Consider the following 12,832-nt stretch of genomic DNA (forward strand, 5'->3'; position numbering starts at 1 on the left):
ATTATTTAATTACTTATAGTATTTTTAATACATTAAAAAAAAGCGATATTTTAGTTAACTATATTTTAACTTTCTATATTTTGAAATCAATATTTTAGTACTCACCTGTTTGTAGATAGGCATTCTATATTGTGGCCCTCGATATTTTGGAGTCGATATTTTGGGTAGTCGATATTCGATCCCTCGATATTTAGTCACTGAACCGTGTTCATGCATATAGAGATGCACATGAATGGCGCACAACACAATTAGTTGAAAGTAGTAGAATTCTTTAAGACTTTTCTAGGATCCTGTCTGCAGTGCAGGCAACTCACAACCACATGTAAAGGAGGGTGGAGTAGTGTGAAGAACTACATTTATTGCGCGTAGACTTCAATTTGATTATCTACGTGCACATGAGGAACACAGCACAGTTTGTGGACCACCACCTGCACTCAATATTAAAGTCTAGCAGTTCATTTAAACTACCTAATTCAGGCCACTGTGCAAGCTCGCTCCGCTCAAAGATAAAGTACAAGAGAACATTTTTTGCCTCCTTCTAGCTAGCAAGATGCCAGTCATGGTTGTCACTATCCTCATCAATCCAATTATTTGTAGTGTTTTAATCCTCACAAATTAGATATAATTTTTAAACTTGCTAGTGTGGGCTTACTGTAAAACACTACTCATATCCTTTGTGGCTAATCTGCAAACTAGAACACAAATCTAGTTTGCCATGATTTATACTCGGAAAGTACCAACATTCCCTAGACATGAAATGGCCTGCTACAATTGGAACACGGAATTAAATGATTTATTGATTCCTACAGAATCTGGAGAGCCTGCTGTTCCTACAAACTTGGCTGAGTGGAGCTACTGAGGATTCTTTCTTCTACTGATATAGTTAGACTCTGGATTGAAGACCTTTTTGTTCCAACATCTAAATATGAAACCTTGTCTACGGGCATCCAACAGAATTATGAGGAAAGACTGTTATGGACTTTAAAGCATCAGCACACCAAACACTTACACTTACACTTTGTACAGTGGTAGTGGGGAAACAATATTTTTTCGCCATACAGTTGTTTATTTGTACAAAGCTTTTTTAAAGATGGTTTTCGATATAGACTGAAGCAAAAAGCGTTAGAGCAAAACTACAAAAATGGTTCGGACAATATTATCGACAATGCAGCCAGTGAATCATTGTAATGAAATCCAAAGTTACAAACCATGGGGAGGATGAAACTATACCTTAAATTTAAAGCAAGACTTACAATACTTCCAAATCTTAAACCACAAATATCAAAGAAAAAAAAGTACTCATAAATAAAACACAAGTGCACAAGATTCAACAATGTTTTACTCAATAACAGAAAAGGAACTTCAGCAATCCTGCCAAAAACAGTTGGCCAAAATTACAAAGCAGTTCTTGCACTTGTGAGGAAGGGACTACACCTGGTTACGTGGTAGGGAGCAGCAGCCACATGGTTTTCTGGAGAGCGTTGCTCAACTGAAATGACAACTAGAACAGTTTTCGTCTTATAGAATTATTTTGTGGGTACACTTCAGTTTGTGCCCCTTATTCTAAGTACTTTTCCCAAAGATAATGGCCCAGGGGATCATGAAGAGAAGATTTAATCTTAAAATCAGCATTTCCATTCATTCTCATCTAGAGCTTGCAAGCTTTTTTCCACAGTTATACCCTTTTCTTGGGGACATAATTGTTGCACTCCTGTATACAATCACTGTGACCGTGTAGTAGGATTAGAAGGATGAATGCAAGCCGATTTGGATGCCTAATCCATGTGAAGTCTGCTGCACTGGGAAACCCTACAAATAGAGCTACTTGGCAGCCTAAGTAAATATGTACATTGCTTGTATTTAGTTACAAGCCCCTTATTTAAATATAACAGTTATGTGCCTTACTGTCTTGAGCTACATACGTAGCAAATATAATTCATCAGCACTGTATACCGCAGGAGCCATGGACAGAGAGGCATGTTTGTTTGGGTTTAATGGTACTTTAAAAACTGCTTTTTTAAAGCTACATTCCAACAAGAATGTAATTGCGTTCAAAGTTTTTTTGTTCATTTCCATTTCAAGAAAACCCTTTATGTCCTGTTCAGAACATGTTGGATCAAAGCAAGTAAATAATATCTAGTCTGTCCTGGGTTTCACATACTTCCTTTACTCTTTCCGCCGCTTCTTGCCTTCATGGTCATGCTCTTTTGACCGGCTACTATCAGAAGGCCTTTTTGAAGCGCCGTGCTGTTTGGCTTCTTCCAAGAACTTGTCAAGACCAAAAGGATCTTCCTCAAACTGTACAGGGCCCTCACGTCGTTGTCGGCGGTCTGAGCCTGAAAATTCTTTATCAGGAACAAACCTACAGTTAAAAAGAAAAATACAAGTTTTATTGCTCAGCAAGATAAGTGCCCCTTCATCTGAGACAAATCAATTTTATATCGGCCCTTACACTTACATAACGACTATGCACTGTTGTGACACTATTTAAAATACAGGTAGATGATGAGTCTTGTACAGGAACCAATCCACTTCTATCAAGTCAATACGAAACTTACCTGTAGCACTCAGTCAGTCAAACAAGCTTTATTCGACGATTGTCATAAAAGCAATACATTAAAAACAATTCATGTAATAAAAATAAAGATAAAATTCACACAGAAATACTACAAAAGCTAAAATTTATCAAAATGGGAACATTTCACCAAGACTAGGGACATCAAGAGTAAAAGCAATGCATTAAAACAATTCATGCAATACAAATAGAGATAAAATTCACACTGAAATACTACAAAAGCTAAAAATCATCAAGATAGGAAGATTTCATCAAGACTGGGGACATCAAAAGTCATAAAGTTAATCATAGCATTACTTATCCCTTTAAACATTTACTTCTAATGACCCATGCCCATCCCAGAAATGTGGCAACTGCTATGTATATTGGGGGGCTTGGATTTGTGCAGATAATTCTAAGGGCCAGTAGTCCACTCCGAGTGCCCAACAATTTGGCCATTGGACGCAACCAAGCTCTACGCGGGGAAGAGTATGCTTGACATTCGTAGAGTAAATGGCCAATTGTTTCCTTGGAATTCGGGCAAAATGGGCATAAGGGATTTCCACCACTAGACCACCTGGATGTAAATGCTCTGACAGGAATGCTGCCGAGTCTCAATTGGAAGTAAAGCTTTCTGTCCAGCGGTTTAGTTATGTCGTCCCAGAATGGCTCAAATGACGTCTCATCCTTGAACTCCATAAAAACCCCGGTTAGTGAAAGTGGGGGAGTGGACCTAAACAATTTGGAAAATATAATTTCCAAATACATGCCCTTTAAGGCTTTTTTTGACGGAAAAATAGCATTCGTCGGGTCCTCCCATGTCTCCACCAGACCCAGCTCTCTAAGAATCGCTCCAATTCCGGAGAGCCATTTTATCTGGTGAAAGACATCACTTTTAATAATATCAAGGAGGCCCCTTGCAAATATTTCCAGTTCCGGCATTACCCATATTCGCCTCCAGTATAATACCGGGCGAAAGTTTGCAATGATCTTAATTGGTTTCATGCCGAGGTCCTGGAAGACAGGCCCCATAGGGGTGCTCTGTGGCAGCATGGTAAGTTTACGCAAAAAGCTATTTTCGGAACATGTTAATTTACTTAGGTTTCCATGCCCCCAGATTTCTACACCATAAAGGGCTGCACCCATAGCCTTTGCTTTATAGACCATAATTGCAGGGGCCAGTGGTTTAGTCAGGGACTTAGCATGTTCTCTATTCAGTACCCCGGCAAGTTGCCTATGTTTTAGGGCTGCAAGGTCTATCTGTTCGTTCCATCGTAGGTCATGCTGGATGGTTACGCCCAGATATAAGAATGATTTTACTTGTTCCAGGGGTTGTTTGTTCATTAATATTTTCCCTCTAAATGTCTTGTGCTGGTTAAAAGACATGAATTGTGATTTTAAAACATTAATTTCAAGCCTCTGATCAATACAGAAGGCTTCAAAGATTCCAAGTGCTTTTTACAAGCCACTCGGGGTCTTAGAAATAATAAGGCAATCGTCGGCGAACATTAAAATCGGTACTTTGGCGCCTGCTAAAATTGGAGCATCAACACTTGCCTCAATCAGGACCTTTGCCACAGTATTAATATAGAGAGAGAAGAGCGTTGGGGCTAACACACAGCCTTGGCGCACTCCTCTCTCAACTGGGAACTGGTTGGTGACACTACCAGGGGGTCCCCATCTTATTTGGGCATAGTTATGCTCGTGTAGTTTCACAATCAGGGAAAGAAGGGTGGGAGGCATGCCCATATCTTTCAATATAAGCCAAAGGTTTGTGCGCGGAACAAGATCAAAGGCGGCCCTCAAGTCAATGAAGGCAGCATACAGACTACCCCCCCAATTGGACAACCTTCTAATAGAGCATGGCAAAGTGTAGGACTTGATCCACTGTACTTATGCAGGCCCTGAACCCTGCTTGAATATGAGACAAGATTCGCATCTCGCGCTCCCATTCAAGAACTTTATTTAGTACCAATCTGCCATAAATCTTTTGGATCGTGTCAATTAAGCTGATAAGGCGGTAGTTGACTGGAAGGGACTTATCACCTTTTTTAAAAACGGATTATTTCTGCCCCCTTCCACGATTCAGGTATTGGTGTTCCTTTCGCTATCAAATTTGCCAATAGTAAGATATACTTTCCCCATGGTTCACGATCATGCAGGAAGATATCAGCTGGGACACCGTCTATTCCTGGCACTCTACCAGGTGTAACGAAGTCCAGCGCGCGTTCAATGTCCCCAATAGTGAACGCGTCTTCCACCCAGGGAGTATATTCTATTCTCTCTCTATGCTCTGTAGGCAAATCCTGCCCTCTAGCATATTGGGGCATAAAGTAGGGCACCCAATCTCCTTGGGCTACCCAATTTTGGGGCTTTTCTGGGCAACCTCCTGACCCCCATTTTACTAGGTCCCAAAATTGCTTGGAATTCCTGATTGTGCTAGCCTCCTTAAGCTCCCTCCACCTTTTTTCATCCCAGGCGAGTTTAGATTTTTGTATGACAATTTTATATGTACTCCTGGCTAGACGAACACCAGCACTAGAACCGGTTTTGATAGCCTGTCCTAGGTCTAACCTGGCCTTCCTACAATCGTTGTTATACCACCTGGGGGAGTAATTAGTTGAGGTTTTATTTGAATTATGTGTTTTAACAAATAGGCCCTTTATTTGAGTGAACAAAGTTTCGTGTACCTTAACGGCACTATCACTCCCTGCAATTGAGGCATCATGGACAGCGCAGGCGCTGAGTTCCTTGGGGGCTCGTTGAAGATTTTTTGAAATAAAATCAAGGTTTGACTGGCTTTGGGCTACTTTTGCCCACTTCAAATGACGCAAATCATGTGTGAGGAGGACAGCTTGGGGAGCTACATTACTTAGTTCCTCTACTACGACTGGCACTTTCCAGTATGAAAAAGTCATACATAGAGGGTTGTGATCGCTCTCAAGGCGGTCAACAACCGACATGTCAACTAGGTGTTTCCACAACTCAAGGTGGACTAAAATGTAATCGATTCTACTTTCTCTTTTGCCACTCTTAAACGTGACAGCACCCATCTTATCTTTAAGGGTTCTGCCATTAGCCGCCCGTAACCCTTTGTTTAGGCAGATGGAGTTAATCTGAATAACCAGATCAGTCCACCTCATAACTGGGTTCAGCTCGAGTTTAGGAACCCCCCACTGGCTGTCCTGTTCCTCTACAAGGTAAGAGTCGTCACTTGATAGGGGTTCAAAGTTAACATTAAAATCTCCTGTAACTATTATCCGCGAGTGTGCGGAGTATTTATCCATAAGATCATCGAGTGCAATAAAAGTACCAGACTTCTGCCCCCCTGTACTCCTAGCGTAAACATTATAAATATCCAGTGTTTCTGACTGGTTATAAGAAAGGGAAAGGATCTGGATATCTTTGTGACTCTTCGGGAACTCCTTTACAGTAATTCCGGAGTCCTGCTTGACCCAAATTGTGAGACCACCAGAGGGTCTTCCGTGATCACTCTTTTCAGCGGGGATGCTAAAATTTAGGAACCCCTGAAAATGCTGGGGGGCAAGAAGCCAGGTTTCCTGGAATATACAAATAGTAAACTGGCTAACAAACAAAGCCCACTCCGGACTTTGTATCTTAGCACTTAGCCCCGCAACATTCCATGATATTATAGAGCTAAAGGCATCAAAACCCGCTACGGTACCTGCTTCATGACTCAAATCCAAAGACCTATTATCCACTATAGCCGCTTCGTGTTGTGGTATTACACAGGGTATACACATAGTGGGGCCTTGAGGTATATTTAAGGTATCTGATGCTATGTGACCACAAGCGTTGGATCCAGACACGTCTGGTAAAAGTCAATCATTATAATCCAGACCTGTAGCACTCACTGCTGTTCAATTGCTAGAACTGTACAAAAGTGCTGTGAAAGAACATCCATCCAGACTAGCAGCACAGTCTGCTTTTCTGTTACTCCTCACCCTCTGTGACAACACCTCCACCATCGTTGCCTACAGCATAACAAGCTGTTCTATTACTAGGTCCAGCAGGCAGCTTGGGGAATGAAACTATGCCCTGAACTGCAACGCTCTAGACTATTCCATTCTTTTTAAAAAATATATTTTTATTTAATTTTGAAAAAAAGAAAAATAACACAATAAACAAAGCATGAACATACAATGCACAATAATTGTCCTTCTGTATTTGTCTCATATGGCAATTTCCCAGAAGTAAATTCCATCATGTGTGAATCTGTCGAAGAGTTAGAACAAACCGGGCGGACAGAAAGAACAACTCAAAAATATAATGCACTTATTTCCCACTATCAGGGCCATATATTGCATCAATCAAGGCTCCTCCCTTGGTTGTCCTGATAACAATCCCTCACCCTACACTTCTCCTTCCACCTCCAAGTCATAGTATTTTATCCACGGTGCCCATATCTTCAGAAATTTCGCGGGCATCCCCAAGCCCTGTACATCACTTGTTCCGCCACCATATACAAATCAAGACATGTCCTCCATTCATTGAGTGTCGGTGTTTGTTGAGCCTCCCAATATTATGCCACCACTAGTCCCAAGTTAGCTTACATAAGTTTGCGTCTTGGGACATCCACATCAGTCGGGACTCCAAGGAGTAGGAATTGTGGCTCCAATTCTATTTGGACTTCAAGTATGTTATTCAGTCGACTCACAATCTTTCTCCAGTATACCTGAATCTCTGTGCATGTTCACAGGGTGTGTATAAATGTTCCGGTTGCTACATGACACCCAAGACATGCAGTTCTTTCCGCTCTCCCTATTTTATGCAATCGAGCTCTATCAAAGTAGGTGCGGTAGAGAATTTTTTACTGGATGAGACGTAGTGGAAGTTTGATTGTCACTTCCCTTAGATGCATGAGAGCGGCCTCCCAGTCCATATCTTCCAATGCTCCGGTAGTGGTTTCCCCTTTGGTTCTGAGTAGGCATATTGTTGAGTAACGTTTTCTAGGTAAATGAAATTGCTTTAGTCGAAATCTCTTCCTGTAGGAGTCGACCCTCTAACGGGGCGTATTCGGGCAATATCTCCCCATCCATCCCGTAATGCTATCCATGCATTTTTCAGACTGAGGAATTCATATGCTTGAGTGTCATGCAGCTGATACTGGCTTGGAGTGTGATAAAGGATGCCAACTCACCCCCGTCCAGGATATCCCCTACTTTGGAAATGCCTATCAGGTCCCAAGTCTTAAAGCCTCTCAGCTTCCCAACCTCAGTCAATCTGTTTCCTTCCCACAGTGGGGTTTCCCTAATACACCTTCAGTACCATTGCATTTGCCATTCAGCGCTTATCCATGCCTCTAATGTCCACTGGGTCGCCTGTAACAATGGTCTGCTTCTCCTGCCCCCATAGATATAGTGAAGGTGTGTGTGTTCTCTAAACTGTAACCTTTCCAGTTGATAGGTCGAGTGATCCCCTGGTGCGGGAGTCCATTCGTTAATAACTATAAGGTGGGACGCTCTATAGTATGTCCTGATGTCTGGGAGAGCCAGACCCCCATTATAAGGATTTCTCTGTAAAGTTTGGAGTGCAACGCATGGATGGGCCCCATCCGTGAGGAGCCAGACTATTCCATTCTTGAGCCTTATCGAGCTGAGTGAATGCACTTCAATTGAGACCTTTCTATTTGATTACTAGATCCTTGCAGAGCGCTCTTACTGCACTGCTATCCTAAACCACAGGAGCCTGGAGCTCTGGTGGTGTATTTAGAACCCATACCTTCAAAACACTCTATAGTCAAGTGCCGAGACAAGACCCAGGTCGGTCAATATATTTTAGTCCTAACTTTCAGCAATCTGAACCACTTTAAGTAAATTCTCAGAGGCTTGGATCCACAGAAATGTTCTAACATTACAAAGGCATCAGTTCGGTCCTCACAGCAGAACTAAGCCTCAGGTTGCATGCTCTCAGTGCAACAATCCCTAAGAACACATTCAAAGTCTCACAAGTAGTTACCATTCATTCCAATAAATGTCCAATGGAAAGAAACCCATCAACTCAACTTTCAAGTCAGAACTGTGCTTCACCAAGACATAAAAAGTATAAAATGGTGCAAACCACGTGCGCCAGGGTCGATGTAATGTGGTCCCATCACTGTTCAAGCCTTTATCATTAATACAAAAAAAATAACCATATTGTGATTGTGACGCTCTGGAAACCCATTTAATATTCCTCTCAAACCAGCCACAGAAAAAGAGCATTGGCAAAGCCAATAGGTCTCGCCATATTGACTTTGCAACTTCTACAGTATTACATTTGCAACAAAAAAACAAACACATGCCTTGTGTTTAAGTTGGAGGGCAAGATCTTTACAATTTCTCACCTGCTGGTTTTCATTAGCGTATCCAGGTCGTCTCCATAGATGTCTTTATCTGCGTTCTTGCTTGGCCGGTAGATATTCTGTGCCACCTCCTTACCTCCTCGCCATGGTTGATCATACACATTGTAAACCTCATCTTCTCCTCCAGCAAAGCCACTGTCCATACCCTGGAGAACAAACCAAATGATGTCCATGTCAAGTAGTATACAGGAATGAATTTGTGAAAGCCTCAGAATCATCAACCTTTACTACAACAAGTAGGGGTTATCATTAAATCTGCAAAAGCATCCAGGATGACCCGTATGGAAAAGAGGTGGTCCCAGACCAATATCTAAATTATTCATTTCCTCGTGCCAGGTTGTGTACTATGCAATACTACAACAGTTTCCCATTTATGTGAACAACTGTTGATCGTGAGTTGGACCGACACTGTAATGACATATCAAACAAGTCACATGAAATCTTTGAATACTCTTGCACCCATACCTTGTTTTGGTTAAAGAGTCGCTGGTCATATTGGACCTCTGTAGTGGGACGAGTGTTAGGCTGCCCTAAGGCAATTATTTCACTAATATCTCGATCTTCATTTCGCTGCAATTTAGATCTGGAATATTTAAAAATAAATGTTTAAAGTGCATTTGATGGATTAGACAGGGTTAGAGTAATAGACTGAAGATCACAGGAGTATTAATTTACCTTTATAAAGTAAGAACATTTAGACGTAAGACTGCATTATGTCTAATCTATGGCAGAAGTACATTGAAAGGTTTCATAAATACTACACCATGAAAGAAAAAAAAGCCAACTTAGTAAAGATTTGAAGGGACAATGTCCCAGCATTAGCAAAAAAAAAAAAACCATAAAACCGAAGGGGTTACCTCTTATCAGGGGCAGCCCGTGAGATATTCCTGTCGTGCTGCCTATCTTTCCGTCGGTCCTGGCGGATTTCTTCCCGTTCACGAGCTTCACCATCCTCCGCTGACCGAAAAAAAAAACATTTTTATATTCAGGATTCTTATGGGAGGATGTTATTGCTATGCACTGGTCTATACCCTGCCATCCCTATTGGAAGACAGAATGCAATTCCCCTGGAGAGAATCAGTCCTAATAATTTAAGGTTATCTTACAAGTCAATGCACCTTTCATGGAGTATTGCTGATAGCCGAGAGTGAAGTAAGTAAATCTCACTCTAGGATATCAGCAAACCTCCGTGAATTAGACCTCTATAAATGAAAAGAATTCACATATGCAGATTGAAGTGCAAAAGCGCACCGTGATGAGTAATAAGCTAGCTAGGTACCCAGACAAAGACCCGCTGCTCCCTGGAGAGACATGATAAAAGTAAAGGAGGCATTTTTCTTCATTCCCAGTTCTTTCCTAAATAAATGTTATCCAGCTGATGCATGTTTTCTTCTCTCTGAAGCCTTTTTGCTCATTTGCTGAGGTCTACTCTGATTCTTTAAAACACTTGTTCTCCTGCGTCTTGTTGCGAAATGGACGTACCTTTCTCTACATGGGTTTTGATGCCTGCTCGTCTCTCTCTGGCGATCTGAGCCAGCTCTCGCAACTTCTCCTCTTTCTTCTCTTTCTCTTTCTGTGCCATCTTCCGCTCCACCTGAGCGCGCATCTCCACTGCCTCACGAGCCTATGGAACATTTACAATGCGCTTATTGCATCGTAATTTATGAGAACATGCATGATGTCAAGGAAACACTGGATAAATATATAAGAGAATGACAGTTCAGACAAGTAAGAACAGTTTACCTCATAAGGTCCACCCCGGAGTCAGATGCTTGATTTGCAAGCATGGGGACTCTGCACCAGTAGTGTCAATGACTTGGGTACAGTGGTGACTAGAAACACATATAAAGTCATACAACCTATTTAAGGCTTCGAACTAGTCAAACAAAAGGAGTACACGCATCTGCCTATCTTCACAGTAAAAGTAAATGCAAAGTCTTACTGCATCTCTTATAACAGCTGTGCTTGTGGTACTCCAGAATACCCTACAGCCCCTCTAGGTGAATAGGCAGGAATAATGTATCGCTGCAGCATGTACTTCATGTAAAAAATAAATAAACAAAAAGACACCACAGACACAAAAAGGACTATGGGAAAACAAATGGCATTAATGGGAGAAGCACATATGTGCAACAGGTGGGTCCAGAGTCTTGAAAGCAGTAAAAGATGCCATAAAGACCTTGGGGCAGTCATGTAGTGCTGATACAGAACTTGACCATGAAGGAAGTCAACCACAGCTAGGATTGCTGAACACTGTATATGTGAAACTATGTGATTTGAAATCAACCCTACTGCGCAATGAATCAGCGAGAATGCTGGTCACTCAGAAGTAGGAATTCGGACTGCTTGGCAAAGACAAGCCAGCACTTCCAAAGAATGGCGATCAGTAAATTCTGTGCGGCTGAAGGCCTAATTTAAACACAGATTTATGGCCTAAGGCTATAAAAGAGGAGCATGCAAATAAATAATATGGCTGTTTAAAAGCAAAAACGGGATTTACATTCGAAGCAACAAAAAAAAACCACTACTTTGAAATAAGTCATTATTGATAGCTTTTGGACATCTGTAACAAGAAAAAGCAATAGAAGGGCCTTTCCTTAATTAGGGCCAGTTTTGAGACTACAAGCTTGGGGTTAAGTCAGCAAAAACACCATTAATCTTTCTTTTTCTATTAAGCATCCCTTTGAACACAGTAAATGCCAGCAGCATAAGCCCAGAGGAAATGTAAGATGCAACCGGAACATCAGCTTATGGCAGATTATGCCAACCTTGCTGAAAGTCCTTTATGGTACAGAATCCTGAATTAACCAAATGCTGTCTGATCACCCCCAAACTGTTTCTTCACTGCAACTGCTCCAGGACACACATGTATATTCTAACGCAAGACTGTGATAGGAACCCCGCAGCCTTTTCTTTGTTACCAAGTAACTGCGAGCTGGGCTTGCCCACTCCACCTCAGCCAAAGCTCTGGGCTTCAGGCAGGTCTCAAGACTTCAGCCACCGTGATAACAAGCTTTTTTTCCAGGATTTAAGGTGAGGGTAGGGGAATAAATCGGGCACCTAGTGAAAGTAATTACGAACCTTCCTGTCAGCAATGTACAAAGCTTCAGCAAGTTTGGCAAAGTTTTCATTGATGTGCACGGTCTGAAGCCCTCTGCCGTCTGCAGCCAGTCGCTTGTCCAATGGAATAGTGTAGCCCTGGAAGGAAGAAAAGAAGGCCATTTTGTAGAAGGGCCACATGCAATCACAATATCCTTCTGAGAGGAACACAATTACGGACTTGGATGATTCAAAAGCATCCTTACACAGTGACACAATCCTGTAGCGCTTTCAGAATCTATGAGGCATTCCATGTAGTTCTGGTAATTGTCATTCAATGGACCCATAGTATTCGGATGTCAACATATTGTCAGCAATCTGAATACTGGACATTAAATATTTTATATTTTCATGTACTATTCTACTTGGCCATGTAAATGCTTGGAATGAAGACATCTTCAGAGGTAGTAGTCACATGGGCTCCAAAGTTCTGACTGCTGATAAACTGGTGCAAACCACTACTCTAAAAATAGGATCATTTTATCAGACTGAGTTACCTTTGCGTTTTTCCAGTTTGAAATGCAGGGGGGGATTTTCCACTCTTGCTGCTCTTTCACCGTCATCTAAACCAAAGGAAGAAAAAAAAGACATGTTGGAGCATGCAAAATAAACAACTATGCATAAATACAGACATCTGCTTCCACACTGCACTTTGAACGATTGACAAAGCAGTGTGTTATAAGCACGTCAATTTAGGACGAGAAGGAAACTGGGTCATGTGCTGAGTTTCTTTGAACAGGCTGAGTCTGGGTCTACTCTATAGCAGACAAAACAGCAAAAGGTGTGTGTCAACAACCATCACTAACCATGGATTA

At 41.7% G+C, this 12,832-nt stretch overlaps 1 protein-coding gene across 1 annotated transcript in view; it reads right to left on the reverse strand.

The window, feature by feature from the left end:
- Nucleotides 1–1,321: 1,321 nt before the first annotated feature.
- SNW1 (SNW domain containing 1) overlaps nucleotides 1,322–12,832 on the reverse strand; it is a 72,440-nt gene continuing 60,929 nt past the window's right edge. Inside the window, exons 8-14 of the mRNA XM_078659978.1 lie at nucleotides 12,515–12,580; nucleotides 12,000–12,116; nucleotides 10,401–10,542; nucleotides 9,776–9,875; nucleotides 9,384–9,501; nucleotides 8,901–9,064; nucleotides 1,322–2,362 (exon numbers count right to left, since the gene is read on the reverse strand). Coding sequence (XP_078516104.1) covers nucleotides 2,167–2,362; nucleotides 8,901–9,064; nucleotides 9,384–9,501; nucleotides 9,776–9,875; nucleotides 10,401–10,542; nucleotides 12,000–12,116; nucleotides 12,515–12,580 — 903 coding nt within the window. The 3' untranslated portion in view covers nucleotides 1,322–2,166. The remainder of the gene's footprint in view (nucleotides 2,363–8,900; nucleotides 9,065–9,383; nucleotides 9,502–9,775; nucleotides 9,876–10,400; nucleotides 10,543–11,999; nucleotides 12,117–12,514; nucleotides 12,581–12,832) is intronic.

Source organism: Lissotriton helveticus, chromosome 9 (assembly GCF_964261635.1).
Source record: "Lissotriton helveticus chromosome 9, aLisHel1.1, whole genome shotgun sequence".
Taxonomy (NCBI): Eukaryota; Metazoa; Chordata; class Amphibia; order Caudata; family Salamandridae; genus Lissotriton; species Lissotriton helveticus.